The 20,200-nt window shown below is 41.2% G+C and overlaps 2 protein-coding genes across 13 annotated transcripts in view; one reads left to right on the top strand and one right to left on the bottom strand.

Moving 5' to 3' along the window:
* The window catches only part of ABI1 (abl interactor 1), an 86,086-nt gene that overhangs the window by 36,740 nt on the left and 29,146 nt on the right, over positions 1 to 20,200 (top strand). The gene's annotated exons all lie outside the window — the stretch shown is intronic.
* On the bottom strand, positions 3,212 to 4,606 carry LOC120869265 (transmembrane emp24 domain-containing protein 9-like). The gene has a single exon (XM_040248469.1). It carries the CDS (start codon positions 4,428 to 4,430, stop codon positions 3,987 to 3,989), a length of 444 nt encoding a protein of 147 aa, XP_040104403.1. The 5' UTR covers positions 4,431 to 4,606; the 3' UTR covers positions 3,212 to 3,986.

Genomic DNA, 20,200 nt, shown 5'->3' with positions numbered 1-20,200 from the left:
CAGAGCTATTGGAATTTGTTACAGTTTTGAATGGGGCCTGTCCCCTTTTAATCTCAATTGATGGGGAAAAAAATCATTGTATCCTTATCTTAGAGAAATTTTCCTTGGTTGTGTTCCTTCATAGGTTAATGGAACATTGATTGCTAAATACCTCTGAATCAATGAACTTTAAAAAAAAATCTTGCTCTCATTTTTGTAAGTAGTAAAGATGACTTCAAAATTTTTTTTTGGAGGGGAAGGAACGACAATTTTAAACTCACAGAAAATTGCAAGTATAGGACAAAGAACTTTTTTGTTTCGGACTGTTTAAGAATAACCTGCTGCTGTGGTGCCCCATCAGTCCTGAAATCTTGGGTGTGTATTTTCTAGACACAAATACATGCTACTGCATAGCTGTTATATGAGCATCAAAATCAGGTGAATAACTTGGATATATTACTACTCTCTACTCAAATTTCTACTTCAGTCTGCCAGTTTGTTCAGTAACTTTATGGGAAATTGAGCCGGTTCAGAAGCATTTAGTTATCCTGTCTCCTCAGCCTTCTTCAGTCTGCCACTGTTCCTCAGTCTACGCTCGACTTTACCTGACCTTGATACTTTTGAAAACTATAGACCAGTTAATTTGTAGAATGTCGGTATGAATATGTTTAATGTTTCTTCATGAGTAAATTCATGTGATAAAGAGACTTTGGAGGCAGTAGCTTCCTATTTAAAAACCACTTTCATTGTCTTAATTTTTTTAAGAAAACTTTTTTACTTTTAAGTCTTTTTCTAAGTGTTTCTAGCATTAGGGCTTCTAAATTCATAATAATATCTAAAGATAGAGGAATTCTATTAAAGAATCTGGCACGACACACATCAAGGCATAACACCCCTAAGAATGTTTTGTTATGTTAGAGATCCAGCGAAATTTATTGTCATAGGAATTTTTATTTCAACTTGTCAAAAATGATTAACTGTGCTGTATTTTGCTATTAAGATCACTGCACATTTAAAAATCCTTTGGTCTCTGAGTTGCAAGTGGTACTTGAGAACTTCTAACACATAAATAAATGTATTTAATTATGGCAGAAATTATTTCTAAAATAACCCTCTTGGTTAAAAACAAATTGTGTGCATTTTAGCTCTGAAGTAATTTGAAAATCCAAATGAAGGCATTAGACTGCTGTTCTAAGCCTATTTTTAGTTATATTTCCTTTGAGCTGATTTCCTTTCTAGCCACCTGCAGTTTTATGTGCAGTCACACGTGTTCATTTTTTCTAAAATTGTCCCCTCCCTTTTCCAAGCTTGGCATGAAAGCTTCTCAATGTTTTTAGTTTGTTCTTTTCGAAGAGCAAAGTATAAATTATAAAACCTCCATTGAGTAAATTCATGTAAAACTGTTTTTGATGAAAGACAGCATTAGTATGGAATAAAATACTCTCTGGCCCTAGAGTTTTTAAAAATTATAGCCTATTTTGTCTTGATACCATTAATATACTACATGTTAACATACAGAATATATCCTTCCCTTTCTTTTACTTTCAACTTTTTCCAGTTAAGATTTGCCTCTTCTAAGAATAACTGGATTTTATAAAAAATACAGTGTGGGAGTTCACTTGTAGACTAGTGGTTAGCATTCCTCCCAGCTTTCACTGCCATGGCCCAGGTTCAATCCCTCAAAGGGGAGCTGACATCCCACAAGCCAACAATAAAAAATTAAAAACAAAAATAGTGTAACGTTTCTTTTAACTGGGGCATTTATTGTATATACACTTGATGTAGTTATTGAACTATTTGGATTCAGATGAACCACCATTATTTTGTACCTTTTATTCATGTCATCTATTCCGTTAGTTTCCTTTCTTCTGGATTAACATTCTCTTTCGGGTTAACATTCTCTGGAGGCCTTACTGTGTAAGTGTGCACGTGTATGTATGTGCACATATGTGTGTATGTATGTGCACATATGTGTGTGTGCTGCCTCCTGCTTATGGTGATTATTTCCTTAGGTGTTTTATAAATTTTGGTTGTGAGCCCATCTTAAGATATCATCTTTGAGATCTCTCTGCATGCTGAGGGTGATACGTTGGTAAGATAAATTGAAGATGTATTCCTAGACAGTTTTATTCTGTTATTCTGTCAAGTGTTCTTGGGGTATGAACAAGGACTGTTGAGAGTTTTGTACCTGAAAACATGGGAACTTGTTATACTTTCTTGGATAACTGCCCTCCCCCTCCCCCTCAGGGGTGTGTGTGTGTGTGCGTGTGTATTAGTTTCCTAAACACTCTTGTGACGACATGAGCTCATACCAGTAATTGATAATCTTTCTGGCTCAAGATTCTTAATCACATCTGCAGAGATCCTTTTGCCATGTCACTTCTACCTTCCCGCATTTCGCAAACCAAGGCCTTCTATTTTGTTCCCATTTGAAAGTGAAAGTGTTAGTTGCTTTGTGACCCCATAGATTGTAGCCTGCCAGGCTCCTCTGTCCATGGAATTCTCCAGGCAAGAATACTGGAGTGGATAGCCATTTCCTTCTCCAGGGGATCTTCCTGACCCAGGAATTGAACCGGGGTCTCCTGTGTTGCAGGCAGATTCTTTACCAGCTGAACTACCAGGGAAGCCCTTGTTCCCATTTGATGTAAGTCTTAAGTCTGTTAGTGGTCAGCAAACCCCTGTGGAGTAACTTCTTTGATTTTTTCTGTTCTGATCTTTAGTCCCCCCTTCTCCCTCCTCCCTGGATTTTGTTTGCTGTATTTAATACTGGACTCTGAATTTTTAAAGAGTCTATCAAGTATGTTTAGGCAGTTCATAACTGGGAGAGTTTGCAGGTATCTAATCTGCCATATTGCCTCAGTTGGTATTCCTTTTTGTTTTCCTGTTATCTTTTAATTTTAAACGCTTTTAATTTAGCCTTAAAAAAAAAACCAACCCCCAAAACCTCAGTGAGTCTCGTCTTTGAACAAGCTTGTCATTTAACCGTGGTTAAAGTCAATTTCTCTTCTCTGAGTACTCTGTTTTGCTCTTACTTGACAAATTGCCTTTTTTGTTTTAATCTGACCCCACCTGTCCTGGGTTATTCTGATCCTGATGCTCAACCAGGCCAAGATTCTCTCTTTATTACTTCCTGTTTCTGTTCTTGACTGGTCAGGTGGTTCACTTTCTATATAAATTTGTGTTTTCTATTTTTCTGTCTCATTTGAGCTAAAGGCATATAGATATTATTTTCTTTTTTTTTTTTCAATTTTTTTTTTTTAATTGGGAAACCAATGTAACAAACTTAGACGTACTGAAAATGAAATCAGTGAGACTCTGCAGGCCCCATCCCCAGCCAGCACCAAGGCCTCTGCTTGGCCTGACCCCGGTTTCTTTAGTCCCCAAAAGAAGAACCACGTAAAGAACCTGGGGTCAACCTCAGGGCTGCTTTCCCACATTGCAGCTCCTTATACCCCACCCTCAATTGACACACACCCCGGATCAGCAGGCTGGGTCTGGGCCCAAGGAGGGAATAGTGAGGTTTCCTGGGTGGCAGGGAATCACAGCTATGCCCCAATCTGGTCAGAATTCCAAGGTAGCAAAGGAAGATTGGCTTGCCCACCCGCTCCCCTCCCCCCAGTCACCCCAGACAATAGGCTCACATCCCTGATCAGTAACACTGTGATTCTGAGGTGTCAGTAGGGCTCCCGGTGGCTTCACCAGATTACTGCAAAGGGCCCAGGGGAGGGGGCAGGCATTTATCCAACCACTTGATCAGTATTAGCCAGCCAAGCTGCTGCCCTCGGCTTGGGCTGTGGCCCCTCTCCCCTCCAAATACCCATGGCTGGAAACCAGTCCTCCTGCCAGAGAGAAGTTAGTCCAGGAGGTCCTTTCTTCCCCAGCCAGAGAGGAAGGCTGGCCTGGGAAGCCTGGGATGGCTACACCAGCTTCTTGGCTTCAAAGAAACTCTTGAGGTGTCTCATCTGCCAGACACCGATGGTTACAAGGATGAGGGTCTGCAGGATGGACTACCACAGCACCCTTTGGATGGTGCTCTCGCTGGTCTGCCGGAAGCGTTCCTCTCTGCACCGCTGGTAGTTCTGCTCTTTCTGGATCTGCTCCACTTGTTCGACCAGCTGTCGCACTCGTAGCTGCAGCTCACTCAACTTGTCTTTGGCAGCAATTTCTGCATAGTCGTTGGCGTGTTCACCTACCTGGATGTCCAGGTGAACTCTCAGCATGCCTCCAGCAAAGAGAGAGAACTTGGTGGAATTAGAGTGAAGACAGATCTGATGCTTGCCAGGGGTCTGGGAGGTGAAGGCGAATCTGCCTTCAGAGCCATACTGCCGGGCCAGGATAACTTTATCCTCTGGGTCTTTAACCTCCACGAACATGCTAAGCCCAGGGGTGGCCGGCTGGTACTCCTCTCGCTGCTTGTCATACAGCTGCGTCCGGTAGTTCCCTATAACCATGGTCTCGTCCGGAATCTCCTCAATAAAGCACTTTTTTTCCCATCTCCCCAATATGGAGGTACAGTGCACCTCCTCAGGCCGCAAACCACAGCAGTAGGAGGAGGACCTGAACGACCCTACCCAGCCAGGACCCAGGGCAGAGCCTGACGACCCACAAGCTCCGCTCAGCAGCCATCCTGCCCCACCTCAGATATTATTCTCTACTGAGCAGTTATCACTGGACTTGGTTTCACAATTCCCTCCTCCTGTCTGATAGTATGTGAGTGTGCCCAGACCAGTCAGATACTACCAAAGGATTATAGTGAGAAGCTGAGATCTGTTTTGCCCCTTTCTATACACAGTCTTGTTCTCTAGAGCACTTTAATAGTAACTACTGTGTATCAGGCCTGCAATGTAGTAGACCCTGGGTTCGATCCCTGGGTTGGGAAGATCCCCTGGAGAAGGGAATGGCAACCTACTCCAGTATTCTTGCCTGGAGAATCCCATGGACAGAGGAGCCTGGCGAGCCACAGTCCATGGGGTTGCAAAGAGTTGACACCACTGAGCGACTAAGACACAACTGTGTATCAGATTTTTTTTTTTTTTCAGATGTTGTACACATGTGAACACCTGTGAATTAATTCACCCTCACAACAACCCCACTTCTCAGATGAAAAAACTGATACAGAGGTTATTTGGCTTGTTCAGCCATACATCTATTAAATGGCATTATTTGAACCAGGAAGTCTGGCTTTAGAATCTGCATTATTATCACTATGCTGGACTGCTTTGGTTTTAGAATGAAAATTATTTTCCCTCCATACTTTGAAAGGCAGGATAGTCCATTTCTTCTAGCTGCCAGTATTGTCACTGAGATGTCTCATGTGTCTGATTCTTTGTATGTAACTTGCCTTTTTCTCTCTGAAAACTTTGGAATATTTATTGTTAGCTGTGATATTTTGAAATTTCACAGGGATATAACTTGGTCTTTTGAAAGTACATTATGCTGGTATTTGGGGGATATGCTCCTGTATTTTGGGGTTATGCTGGTATTTGGGGGATATGCTCCTGTATTTTGTTATTTCTTTAATTTGTTTTCCTGTATATTCTGGGAATATTCATAGATTCATATATTCCCATTTTTTCTAGATTCAGATATTAGACCTTTTAAATTAATGTTTAGGTTCTGTTTTCCTTTACCTTTGGAAGACATCTCAAAAATACATTCCCAGTGTATCAGTTACTGTTCTTTCTAATTTTTCAGAATGTTTGTTTCTTTTTCACAAGTTGGGTTTTTGTCAATGAATTATCTTTTATGCTTCATATAATACATACATATATATTTCATGTAATGTAAATCCTTTTCAGAAAAGGATTCCTCTAATCTGTACAAAATCCAGGGGGAGTTTCTTCTTTTTAGTTTTTGTTTTGCTTTAGGTCTTCCCTCACCCTGCCCTGCTGTGTTGTCTCAGATGATCTGGTGGTTCTAGTCTGCTTCTGTTTAAGAATGAGGAACTAAAATGCTTAAGTAGAAACTGTAAATATGTGACGGAGACTGTCACTTGGTGGTGTGAGCAGGCCTTACCCAAATCTAATAGACAGTTAATTCTCCAGCTTTTAGCTCTGTTCCTCACTTTCTTTAAAAATTTTTTTATTGAAGGATAATTGCTTTACAAAATTTTGTTTTCTATCCAACCCCAACATGAATCAACCATAGGTATCCATATATCCCCTCCCTTTTGAAGCCCCCTCCCATCTTCCACCCCATCCCACCCCTCTCAGTTGATACAGAGCCCCTATTTGAGTTTCCTGGGCCATACAGCAAATTCCCATTGGCTATCTATTTTATATATGGTAATGTAAGTTTCCATGTTACTCTTTCCATACATCTCACCCTCTCTTCCCCTCGCCCCTGGTCCATAAGTCTGTTCTCTATGTCTGTTTCTCCACTGCTGCCCTGTAAGTAAATTCTTCAGTACCATTTTTCTAGATATATATGCATTAGAATACAACATTTATCTTTCTCTTTCTGACTTACTTCACTCCCTATGATAGGTTCTAGGTTTATGCACCTCATTAGAACTGACTCAAAGGTGTTCCTTTCTATGGCCGAGTAATATTCCATTGTGTATATGTCCACAACTTCTTTATCCATTCGTCTGTTGATGGACATCTAGGTTGCTTCTGTGTTCTAGCTATTGTAAATAGTGTTGCAATGAACAATGAGATACGTGTGTCTCTTTCAATTTTGGTTTCCTCAGGGTATATGCCTGAGAGTGGATTGCTGGGTCATATGGTGGTTTTATTCCTAGTTTTTAAAGGAATCTCCATACCGTCTTCCATAGTGGCTGGATCAGTTTACATTTCCACCAGCAGTGCAAGAGCATTCCGTTTTTCTCCACACCCTCTCCAGCATTTATTGTTTGTAGACTTTTTGATGAGGGCCATTCTGACTTGTGTGAGGTGATGTCTCATTGTAGTTTTGATTTGTGTTTCTCTAATAATGAACGATAAAGGACTTCCCTGGTGGCTCAGATGGTAAAGCGTCTGCCTACAATGCAGGAGATGTGGGTTCGATCCCTGGGTCGGGAAGATCCCCTGGAAAAGAAAATGGCAACCCATTCCAGTACTCTTGCCTGGAAAATCCTGTGGATGGAGGAGCCTGGTAGGCTACAGTCCATGGGGTCACAAAGAGTCAGATACGACTGAGTAACTTCACTTCACTTAATAATGGGCGATAATGAGCATCTTTTCATATGTTTGTTAGCCACCTGTATGTCTTCTTTGGAGAAATGTCTGTTTAGGTCTTTTTCCCACTTTTTAATTGGGTTCTTTGTTTTTCTGGTATTGAGTTGTATGAGCTGCTGTATATTTTGGAAATTAATGCTTTGTCAGTTGTTTCATTTACTATTATTTTCTCCCATTCTTTTCACCTTGCTTATAGTTTCCTTTGCTGTGCTTTAAGTTTAATCAGGTCCCACTTGTTTACTTTGGTTTTTATTTCCATTACTCGAGGAGGTGGGTCAGAGAGGATCTTGCTTTGATTTATGTCATCAAGTGTTCTGTTTTCCTCGAAGAGTTTTGTAGTTTCTGGTCTTAAATTTAGGTCTTTAATCCATTTTGAGTTTGGTGTATGGTGTTTGGTGTATGGTATCCTTTGTGTATGGTGTTTGGAAGTGTTCTAATTTCATTCTTTTACATGTAGCTGTCCAGTTTTCCCAGCACCATTTATTGAAGAGGCTGTCGTTGCTCCATTTATACTCTTGCCTCCTTTGTCAAAAATAAAGTACCATTGGGCGCATGGGGTTATTTCTGGGCTTTCTGTCTTGTTCCATTGGTGTATATTTCTGTTTTTGTGCCAGTACCGTACTGTCTTGATGACTGTAGCTTTGTAGTATAATCTGAAGTCAGGAAGGTTGAGTCCTCCAGCTCCATTCTTTCTCAGGACTGCTTTGGCTATTCGGGTCTTTTGTGTTTCCATATGAATTGTGAAATCTTTTGTTCTAGTTCTGTGAAAAATGGCATTGGTAATTTGATAGGGATTGCATTGAATCTGTAGATTGCATTTGGTAGTATAGTCATTTTCACGATATTGATTCTTCCTACCCAGGAACTTGGAATATCTCTCCATCTGCTTATGTCATCTTTGATTTTTTTCATTAGTGTCTTATAATCTTCTGTGTACAGTTCTTTTGTCTCCTTAGGTGAGTTTATTCCTAGGTATTTAATTCTTTTTGTTGCCGTAGTGAGTGGGATTGATTCCTTAATATCTCTTTCTGATTTTTCATTGTTAGTGTATAGAAATGCAAGTGATTTCTGTGTATTGATTTTGTATCCTGCAACTTTGCTAAATTCACTGATTAGCTCTAGTAATTTTCTGATACTTTCTGTTGGGTTTTCTGTGTCCAGTATCATGTTATCTGTGAACAGTGAGAGCTGTACTTTTCTGATCTGGATTCCTTGTATATCTTTTTCTTCTCTGATTGCTGTAGCTAGGACTTCCAGAACTATGTTGAATAATAGTGGTAAAAGTGGACACCCTTGTCTTGTTCCTGATCTTCGAGGGACTGCTTTCAGTTTTTCACTATTGAGAATAATGTTTGCTGTAGGCTTATCATATATGGTGTTTACTGTATTGAGGTAGGTTCCTTCTATGCCCATTGTTTGAAGAGTTTTCATCATAAATGGGTGCTGAATTTTGCCCCAATTTTTTTCTGCATCTATTGAGATGATCATATGGTTTTTATCTTTCAATTTGTTAATATGGTGTATCACATTGATTGATTTGTGTATATATTGAAGAATCCTTGCATTCCTGGAATAAACCCAACTTGATCATGGTATATGAGCTTTTTGATGTGTTGTTGGATTCTGTTTGCTAAAATTTTGTTGAGGATTTTTACATTTATGTTTTTGCATTTATGTTGCAATACATTGATATTGGCCTGTAGTTTTCTTTTTTGTGTGTGTTGTCTTTGATGGTGGCCTCATAGAATTGAGTTTGGAAGTGTTCCTTCCTCTGCAGTTTTTTTGAAAGAGTTTTAGAAGGATAGGCATTAGCTCTTCTCTAAATATTTGGTAGAATTCTCCTGTGAAGCCGTGTGGTCTTGGGCTTTTGGTTTTTGGGAGACTTTTGATCACAGCTTCAATTTCAGTGCTTGTAATTGGGTTGTTCATAATTTCTATTTCTTGGTTCAGTCTTAGAAGATTGAACTTTTCTAAGAATCTGTCTATTTCTTCCAGGTTTTCCATTTTATTGCCATATAATTGTTCATATTAGTCTCATAATCCTTTGTATTTCTGCATTGTCTGTTTTAACTTCTCCTTTGTTACTCACTTTTAGAAGAAAAACAGTTGTATTGAGATAGAATTCACATACCATACAGTTGCCAACTTAAAGTGTATAGTTCAGTGGCTTTTGTTATATTCATGGAGTTGCACATGCATCACCACAAAAATTTTAGAGTATTGTAATTACGTCAAAAGAAACTTCCATCCTCCTTAGCTCTCACTCCTCAGTCCCTGCCTTCTCTCTCCACCTAGCCCTCAGCAAGTGGTCGTTTACTTTTTTCCCTATCGATTTGCCTGTTCTGGGTATTTCATATAAGTGCTGTCATGTAGTAAGTGGTTGTTTGTGATGTCTTCTTTCACTTAGCATGATGTTTTCAAAGCTCGTCCATATTGGAGCATGTGCCAGTGCTGATTCCTTTTTACTTCCAAATAGTATTCTATTTTGTGGATATAGCAAATGTATCCATTTATAAGTTAATGAATATTTGTATTTTTTCCAATTGAGGGTATTAACGGATAACACTGCTGTGAACATTTGTGTACCAGTTTCTGTGTGGACATGTTTTCAGGTACACTGGTTACATACCTATGAGAGCAATTGCTGGATCCTGTGGTAACGCTGTGTTTAACCCTTCAGGGGACTGCCGACTGTTACCTTGAGTGGATGCACCGTTTTACATTCCCACTGGCAGTGTGTCCCGGTTTCAGTTTCTCCACGTGCTCAGAAGCTCTGTTCTATTTTTTTTAAACAGCGATTCTAGTGGATATCAAGTAGTATCTCATTGTGATTTTGATTTTTTTTTTCTCACTTTTGTAGTCTAAAGAACCTGTTGCTTCCGAATTCTCAGCCTCTCAAGGGTCATTTTTTTTCTTTTAGAATAAATTGCCTTGGCATCTGCGGGTGTTTGGGGTTCTAGCTTCTCCTGTTAATGTTGCCTCCATTTGCTTTCTGATATTTAACGATTTGTTGGACATTCTTGTCCACTCATTTTTCTCCTCTTATATCCCTTTATCATTCTGGAGAAGGGGAAAAAATGTGTATATGTGTGGCAGGTGGTACATACCTGCCAGATGCAGAGTGGTAAAGAATACACCTGCCAGTACAGGAGACATAGGTTCAGTCTCTAGGTCAGGAAGATTCCCCTAGAGAAGGAAATGGCAACCCACTCTAATATTCTTGCCTGGGAAATCCCATGAAAATCCATGGACAGAGGAGCCTGGCAGGCTGTAGTCCATGGAATTGCAAAGAGTCGGACACAACTGAGCACCTCAACAGCACAGCAGCATGATGTGTGTGTGTGTAAATATATAAAACCAGTGTAATCAGTTCTCTTAATCTACCAGTTTGTACCTTTAAATATTCTTTCTTTATGAATATCCCCAAATGATATCCTTTCTTGTAAGAATTACAGGACCAAAAATATTCCTGTGATGAATATGAAAGAAATGAGGCTTGGAAGGGGTTATTTTTAAGTACACTCCAAATCCCTTTGAAGTGTTAGGTTTAACTCTTCTGATCATACTGATTCGATTTGTACTCCTTATTATGTGTTTAATATAGCTGGCATGACTTAAATGAACTAAGTAACAATTTTTAATTTCTAAGATTTCTTTTTTTTTTTTTTTAATGTTTATTTATTTATTGGCCCTGAGGCATGTGGAAGCTTAACTCCCTGCCAGGGATTGAACCCTCACCCCCTGCATTGGAAGGCGAGGTCTTAACCACTGGACCGGCAGGGAAGTCCCCCTCTAAGATTTCTTGTAAGAGTTGTATTTGGTATAGGCTATAAGCTTTAACTGGTTTAACACCATCTGGTAAACTCAGTTAAACACTTGAGTATGGATTGGGGAACAAAGAATAATAACAACAAAAAGCTAACATTAGTTTTTTCCAGATGATAGATACTGTTGAAAATCCTTTATCCATATTAGCTCATTTAAACCTTCATATTAACTGTGTGAAGTTGATAAAATTACTTGTTTTTAAACCTCATCTGTTTGATAAGAAAACTGTGAGGGCGTGGAATAGTTAAGTAATTGCTCCAGGCTACACAATTAGTAAATGAGCCCACTCCAGTACTCTTGCCTGGAGAATCCCGCGGATGGAGGAGCCTGGTAGGCTTCAGTCCATGGGGTCGCACAGGGTCAGACACGACTGAAGTGAGTTAGCAGCAGCAGTAGCAGCAGAGTTTGCTTGGAGAAAGCAATGGCACCCCACTCCAGAACTCTTGCCTGGAAAATCCCATGGACGGAGGAGCCTGGTGAGCCGCAGTCCATGGGATCACTAAGAGTCGGGCACGACTGCGACTTCACTTTCACTTTTCACTTCCATGCATTGGAGAAGGAAATGGCAACCCACTCCAGTGTTCTTGCCTGGAGAATCCCAGGGACGGGGGAGCCTAGTGGGCTGCCGTCTATGGGGTCGCACAGAGTCGGACACAACTGAAGTGACTTAGCAGCAGCAGCAGCAGCAGAGTTTGCTTTTAAATCTATGCAGTTTGGTTCTTGAGTCTGTGCTCTTGAAGTCATTGTATTACAACGCCTGACATTTCTACAGAATTTTTAATGTATTATCTTTTTGAGAGGATAGGGACCCTCCTGAAATATTAAAACATTTTTCTGGGCTCCAGAATCACTGCAGATAGTGATTGCAGCCTTGAAATTAAAAGATGCTTACTACTTGGAAGGAAAGTTATGACCAACCTAGATAGCATATTGAAAAGCAGAGACATTACTTTGTCAACAAAGGTTCGTCTAGTCAAGGCTCTGGTTTTTCCAGTAGTCATGTATGGATTTGAGAGTTGGACTGTAAAGAAAGCTGAGTGCCGAAGAATTGATGCTTTTGAACTGTGGTATTGGAGAAGACTCTTGAGAGTCCCCTGGACTGCAAGGAGATACAACCAGTCCATCCTAAAGGAGATCAGTCCTGGGTGTTATTGATTGGACTGATGTTGAAGCTGAAACTCCAATACCTCGGCTACCTGATGCAAAGAACTGACTCATTTGAAAAGACCCTGATGCTGGGAAAGATTGAGGGCAGGAGGAGAAGGGGATGACAGAGGATGAGATGGTTGGATGGCATCACTGACTCAACAGACATGGGTTTGGGTGAACTCTGGGAGTTGGTGATGGACAGGGAGGCCTGGCGTGCTGCAATTCATGGGGTCGCAAAGAGTCAGACACAACTGAGCGACTGAACTGAACAACAACAAGGAGTAGTAGTTGGGAATAAGTACAAGTTCATGACCTGACATGTAGAAGATGAACTGTGACCTAATGTTCTTTTTTAAAAAAATTCTTTTGGAGGGAGAAAATTTCTGTACAGTGTTGTGTCAGTTTCTGCCATACAACACAAATCAACCATAATTAAATGTATATGAGACTCCCCTTCCTCCCTAATGTCCTCTTAAAAGTTCATATTTACTTTAAATCCTGGTTTGGATAAAATGATTAAATCAAGCACATAACAAAAAGTATATATTTTTGAGGTGGACACATAACTGCCATGTAGAGTGTTGTAAAGTGTGCATTATATTCTTAAGCAGGAGGTTAGTGGACAGAAAAATGTCCTTGGGTTGTACTAAAAAATTGAGTGTAGGCCAGAGTGTTAGTGACAGTCTTTCCCAGGATGAAATATTTTGGAATAATTCTGAGTGTTTCATTATATTATGTTTTTCCACCAGAGTCTTATTTTGTAGCTCATCTTTTCTAAATAGATCTTTTTTTATAGTGTGTGTATATATAGGTCATTCTGAATCAAGTTAACTTCACAGTTGATTGGGACCTTGTTTCAGGCTTATTGAACAAAGGCCTGTAACACAGAATTTTGGGCAGAGGGCCATTTCCAAAGTCTGCTCCAAAAGAAGCTGTAACAGACAAAGATTGTCTCTTTCTTGGCTGAAGGCTTCCTGTGTGTGGCTTGTCTCAGGCCTCTTTTACACTTTTTCTACCCCTTTCATACTCCTCTTTTTTCTATTCAGGGCAAAAGTATTTTGGTTTTCGTTCGGTAGTTACTCTTTCAATGAGCATTTATTGTGATTTTACTTACATACAAGTTTCTTTGCTTGAAACCTATAAAGCCTCCCTGTATGGACACTGGCATTTATGGAGACTGTAGCCCTTCCAATATGATAGTGTAGAAAATATGTGAAATATTGAATAGTTTTGCTGTGTCATATTCTTTCCAGCCTGTCTTTCGATAATTAAAAAGGATTTTTTTTCTGGAGAATATATTTAAAAGGAGCATATGCTTTCTTTCCTTCCTTCCCAACTTTACCCCCTACCCCCTTTACCACCCTGGAACTTCCTAAAGTGCTACGGGGGAGTAAAGTTAAAACAATGTATTTCTGTACAATGACTTTAAATAATCATGTCTTAAAAGGGAACAAGACAAAATGTTAATCTGTATTTAATCCGAGTGGTGTGTATATGAATGTTTGTTTTATCATGTTTGAAGCATTTCATAATTTAAAATAGTTAAACCTGGAAAAGGGGCAATTTAAAAATCTTATCTACTTGTGAAATTTTTCTTTTTTATTTCAACATTCATTTTAGAAAACTTTTTCTTTCTAGATAGAATCACTCTTCGAATACTGTGCATGTTCTTTTCTTTGGACCTTCGCCTCGCCACAAGTTGTTTTACCTATTCCTATTTACTTCCCCTTCCCATATTATTGAGGGCTCACTCGACCCTTTAGGTAGAAACCATTAAATCTGGTTTTCCAGTTTTTTAGTCTTTCTTTAGTAACTCCTTAATATGAGTACAGTTCAACCTATTTTTATTCATGCTCTTTTAAATTGTCTCTTATCTCTAGGCAGATGTTGTGGTTTCATGCCTCTTGACCTTTTTTTTGTTCTGTTCCTTTTGCTTGTTATCCCTCTCACCTCCACCTCCACCCCAACCCCCCCACAGTCTGTTTTCTTCTGTTTGGCCTGCCAAATACAGCTGGCTAAAGTGAGGTTTCTTTTATGGAGTCTTATGATGGTGCTCCAGGAATATTAGTCATTTTTTTTTCTCCCTGCTCTGTTTGTGCTTTTTGTGCAATTAAATACTTCAAAAAGTTATACTTAATAACATTCAAAAGAATAAATGTGATGTAACATAAAATTTCTAACAAAATAAACATGTGATTCTACCACCAAAGTTTACTAGAAGATGGTCAGTTCTACCTGTGTGCTTCAGTCTACTCCCAAGGAATGTTGTTATTTTCTTGCCCTTTTAAAGTTGATCACATGTATGTGTATCCTTAAATAGTTATTGTTTAGTTTTGTTTGGGTTTGAGTTTTATAAAAATAGATTCAGGCTATATGTAGTCAAAACCAAAACCCTGTATATAACTTGCTTTTTTAAATTCAGCTTTATGTTTCTACTATTTATCTGTAATTCGTATATTTCATTCATAGTAGTTCATTCTCATTAATGTAATAGTTCAAGTATAAATTTGCCACTTATTTGCATTTATATTTAATTAATCTGGAATTGGTTTTTCCTTCTAGTGAGTGTGGGGTAGGGGTCCGTTTTCTGTGTTTTCTTTCTATCTGGCAAACTAGTTGCCCTATTTAAGTAATGCATTCTTTGGCCCTGTGCAGACACTGTAAGGTAACAAGGTTCCTTACGATCATGATGAGTTTGTTTCTCAGCTCTGTCTTTTGTTGAATCGGTCCATTTATTTAACTCTATTTAAGAACCGTGCTGTCTTACTTTGGCTTTATAGTACATCTGGTTGATTGTAGTGGTTTCACCTGAGCTTCATGGGGCCAGAGATTGCTGTAAGGGTGCTGCAACCTGCTGCTGCTGCTGCTGCTAGTACTAAGTCGCTTCAGTCGTGTCTGACTCTGTGTGACCCCATAGACGGCAGCCCACCAGGCTCCCCCGTCCCTGGGATTCTCCAGGCAAGAACACTGGAGTGGGTTGCCATTTCCCTTTCCAGGGCATGAAAGTGAAAAGTGAAAGTGAAGTTGCTCAGTCGTGTCCGACTCTTACCAACCCCGTGGACTGCAGGCTCCTCCGTCCCTGGGACTTTCCAGGCAAGAGTTCTGGAGTGGGATGCCATTGCCTTCTCCGGCTGCAACCTGCTAGTCCCTCTCAACTTAGAAGACTCTTGAATTTTATCTTTATTAGAATTGAAAATTAGTTTTCTTTATATCAGACTGATTCTTTTGACAGCTAAAGTGTGAAAGTAAGGAAATTCAAGTGTGAGAAGGAACCAGTCTCCCTGGAAAAGCTGACTTTGGCTTGGTGAACATAATCATGCCATCATACAGATGTTTCAGGCCTGTTCCCCTCCTGCTGCTGCCGTATTCACTCACCCTGCCATTTGGAGGGTTATATGCCACTGATCGGGTAACGATGTAGACTTTCCTTATTCCCAGTTAGGAGACTGGTAAGGGAGTAAACTCAGAAAAATTTTTTCAGATAATTGGAAATAATGTCCTGAATAGTTCCACAGTGTTTGAGGGAAGTAAGGATTTTTTTAAAAAGATGATTTTAAAGGGAGTTGTGGACACCGTGATATTTGAGCCATTTTGAATTTTTTTTTTCCCCATGAAGATTGGAAACTGTATGGGGTGTTCTTTTAAGAAGGATTAAGCAGATAGCTTCAGATTTTTTCATAAGTTTAGTCTTTTTGGTGAAGATCACAGTGGTTATCCTATGGAGAACAGTTGGAAAGAGGCTAGATTGGCTGCAGGTGGGCCTGTGAGAAGACAGATGCAGTAGCCAGGGTGAGAGATGATAGTAGATTGACTGAATTGAAGTGTTGGAAACACATTTCTGTTACCTAAAGGCAAAAGTGACAAGATTTAATGGTACTGGATATGAACTGAGTTTTAGATGTCTGAACTGTTTAACTTGATAGAGAACTGAAGGAGGAAGTGGGGTTAAGTCAACTCTGTATATTTTGTATATTTTAGTATATTTTGGGCACGTTCATTTTGAGGTACCATTGAAATATACAAGAGGAACATCACAGGTGTTTGTATGATTCTGTAGTGTAGAAGAGAGGTCTAGGATGGAGAAGAGCTTATGGATGTGTAGTAGTAATTTAGACCTGAATGTGGATGAATTTGTCAGGGGCAGGTTGTAAAGGGGAAGAACCTATGACTAAACCTGGAGGCACCTTGTCTGCCAGGTGACCTTGTAAAGGAGACAGAGAATGAACATCTATAGGATTAGGAGCAAACCAAGGTGGTCTATCTTTTTTAATATTCTGATGAAATCTCAATATTGTCCCTTCTGTGGAGTAATAAGTACCAAAACTTTAATTCCTTAGCAAGCAAAATTTAGTTAAAATTTGTACTGGTTAATCCTGTGCTGGACCTGCTAGAAAAGAAAAGTGTTTAAGACATATGTAGGGGTACATGCAGACGTATGCACACACACATACATACACACACATTGACTAACTCCAGTTTAACAAGTTAGCTCCCTCCATAGTTTCGTGGATGTTGGTAGAAGACACAGGATTTCTCAGTCAGAGACGTAAGACTTGATGACTCATGACAGGGGCAGGAGCCAGAGTTGTTGGCATCTGTGCTGCTTTTCCCAACCCGGAGCTCCATAGACTGTGAGGAGGGTGGGTGATGCTTCCGGATGTGTAGTATAGTCTCTTACAGGAGAGGAGCCCCCCAGACTTCCATAATGGGCAGAAAGCCTGCCTGACCTTAACCCTGGAGGGAGATGACATCTTTTTGTGCGAGACAGTGAGCAAACCTGCCCGTTGTTCCTGAGGGTGACATTTCTGTCCCTCCTCGCTATTTACTGGGTAGACATACTTAAAATAGTCTGGGACAAAGAGAGTGCCTCTACCTACAAGATGTACAGAAATGCAGTGGGTCCAAGGGTAATTGCCTTCCAACAACATTCATCCCTGATTTCTCTACCTTCTTGGCTTCTGGCAAAATTTCCTATGATTGACCACCCTGAGTAATCTGTCTGACAGAACCTGGGACCAGAGCCATTGAATTTGTCTCATAAAACATGTAATTCAGTTTACGTACTATCAACATGGTAGTGGAATGAGGCCAAACTGCAATACTGAACCTCAGTTTGGCTTCCCAGGGTCCTCGACCAGCCAGCTGAACAAATACTATAACCCTTCAGGGTCTGCTCTAGAGAGCCAGGTGGCTTTCTCTTCAAGTCTCTGCACTGACTTTCTACCTCACGCAAGTACTGCAGGAGGATGCTGTAACGCACAGCCTTGGCCTGGTCTGCAGGAAGGAAGTCTGGGGCGGTTCTGTCATCCCTAACAATACTGACCCTGACCCGAATGGCTCCAGGGCTGATACGATGTCATTGTTCACCTTAGCTTAAGGCAGGGACCATTCAAACCACCCTTTCTAATTAGATAACTTCCATTTTAGGGTTAAATAGTTTGGAGCGGACTGCACATAATTAACAAATCAGTTATGCCTCTGGGGAGCCCCTCCTACTTAGTCAGAATAGCTATGCTTTGGAGAGGTTGTAGCTGTCTGAGGGTACAGGATCTACTGGTGGTGCTTGCTTAAATGCTTGAGGGTCTCTTAGAATCACCCCTAAAGTACAAGTCACCACATTTCTGGAGGGAGGTAAGTTAATGCCTGACTTCCACTTAAGTACTTCTGTAAAGAGTGTCCTCCCCGCCCCCGCGCAGCACAGGTGAGACCTACTTAGGGAGCACAGGCCAGCTGTTTCTCCAGTGTCCTCTCCTGCACGGGTGGTAGGCATCAGGGCTCCCAGTTCAGTACAAATATCTGAATCTAGTAGTTGTTTTGTTTTGTTTTGGGAGGATTACCTGAAGGTAGTCAGTCAAATCTGTCTTACTTGTCTATGCCACCAGTGAGGTGGCATTCATCTGTCCCTTGGGGTGACTGAATGAAAAGCTACAGGAATTGGGGGTGGTGGTTGGAAAGACACCTGGAGGAACTGGCAGGTGGTTTGGCTGGAGTCAGCCGGTTGGATCGGGATTGTAATACCATAACATGAAAGAGCACCTTTGATGCGAGGCACCACTGATGGTCTGAAGATGGGGTTAAAGGTTAGATGTAGCTAGTCTGCCAATGGTGGGAGATGTGGCGTCTCTCTCCAGGAGATAGATGGGTCTTTCTCCTGGACTCACAGTGTGGGATGCAGTGGTTACCTCTGCGTGAGGAACAGAGTCCTTTACTCTGTGTCTGTTTATGATGGTCCACGTGTTGACGCATCTGGAATGGTGATGGATCTGCCGGCAGTGATGGCGGCCTGGGCAGTGCAGGCTTCATCAGCAGCTGGACGGCAGCTGGCCTCGTCAGACTGTGGGCCCTTACCATGGCCATGTGTTAATGACCCACATGGTCTCATCAGCAACTATGATTTGTCTCCACAATTTATATGGCCCATGTTTAAGATGTCAGTCTGTCCTCTTCCAAGTAGCAGACCCAAACAGCTATTCCCAATGGGTACCAGCCTCAGATCAGTAAAAATCTCACAAGGTATATTGCAGGGAATATTGGCCAAATCTGTGAGAACATCCTTGAGCTCCGCCCACGGAGCATAGCAGCCATACCCACTTCTCAATTCTTTGTAGCTGGCACTGAGGTCAAACAGCACAGCGGCCCATAGAACACCACAGGGTGTCAGCTCAGTTGAGTTATTAATGCACCAGGCCCAGGCATCTAGAGGATCCTCTGTGAATGAACGGGCTTCCCTGGTGGCTCAGCAGTTAAAGCGTATGCCTCCAACTCGGGAGACCCAGGTTCGATCCCTGGGTCGGGAAGATCCCCTGGAAAAGGAAATGGTAACCCACTCCAGTATTCTTGCTTGGAGAATCCCATGGACAGAGAAGCCTGATAGGCTACAGTCCACGGGGTCGCAAAGAGTCAACACGACTGAACGACTTCACTTTCACTTTCTGTGAATCAACAGCATTGGTTTAGGTCGCAGTATGGAAGAGACATTTTCCCTAAGGATGTAGCTGCCACTCTTTCATGTAAAGCTGGGATGTCATAGGAGCTAGACTGGCTGCATTCTTGAATACACCAAACCTAAGGGGCACCTCCAGTGGAGGCTGCTCCTCTTGCCAGAGGCTCCAGTCAGTAAAATCATCCATGCACAGAAACTTGTACTCAGAGGGGTCCTAAGGATGGTGGACACTGGGACCACTAGCGCTTTTCTACATGCCACTCTTTCCCAGTTGGCATAATCTCCTCTGGCTTTTAAGAGCATTCACCGTGCAAGCATGAAAAATATCAATACCAATTATACATTCATTGGTGGAAGCACAACAGTAATCCATTGAGTTGGTCCCAAGAACCCCACCCAGAAGGACGCATTAGCTTCTGTTCCCCACTGTGAACCGCGCCCAAAGCTCGTAGCTGAAAGCAGATACCCTCTCCTTCCACAGGATGGGGACGTGGGCTCCACTATGTTTATATCAGCCAGCTATAAAATGTCCTGCCTTCCCCAGAGTGATCTCACACACTCAGGTGTGCTTGGTCTTCAATTTCCCTTGGGGACTTGGAGAACTTGGCCCCACCCTTAATCATCTTTCTCTTAAGGGTGTATGGGGAGGTTGGGAGAGAGCGACTCTGCTCCAGTAAACAAGGTCAGTTTATTTGTTTTGAGCAGTGCTGTGGCTTCGAGCATTTCGGGCCCACCTAAAAGGCCTGCGTTCTGTTTTCTGTAGCAAGGTCATCATTGCTGATGGACATCATCCATTCTGTTGGGAACACCTTTATTCAGCAGCTACAGCCATATTACTTTTTGGCGGGGGCCATGAGTTTGTACCCCTTGGTTGACTTGGGCTTGATCTGCACAGTGGCATCATTGTTTTTAGGAGTTCACCTTACTTGGGCTCTTGGCTGCTCCATTGTCAGAAGACCAGCTCTGTAATTCTTGCTTGATTTCAATGTAGGACTGGGTGTTTTCTGAAGCTGGCAAGGCTGACAGAATTTAATCTTTGGGTGAGTTTCTCCCTCTGGTGAATTACCTTCATCATCATTTAAAACCCAATTTAGGATGGAAGAGCTTGCAGGACAAGTCAGTG

This window comes from Oryx dammah, unplaced genomic scaffold (genome assembly GCF_014754425.2).
Source record: "Oryx dammah isolate SB20612 unplaced genomic scaffold, SCBI_Odam_1.1 HiC_scaffold_10, whole genome shotgun sequence".
Lineage (NCBI taxonomy): Eukaryota > Metazoa > Chordata > Mammalia > Artiodactyla > Bovidae > Oryx > Oryx dammah.
Note: the sequence above shows the minus strand (reverse complement) of the source record. Positions and strands in the feature narration are given on the sequence as shown.

Excerpts from the sequence above, each read along its gene's own strand:
- LOC120869265 (XM_040248469.1), bottom strand. The coding sequence starts at position 4,430 with ATGGTTATAGGGAACTACCGGACGCAGCTGTATGACAAGCAGCGAGAG.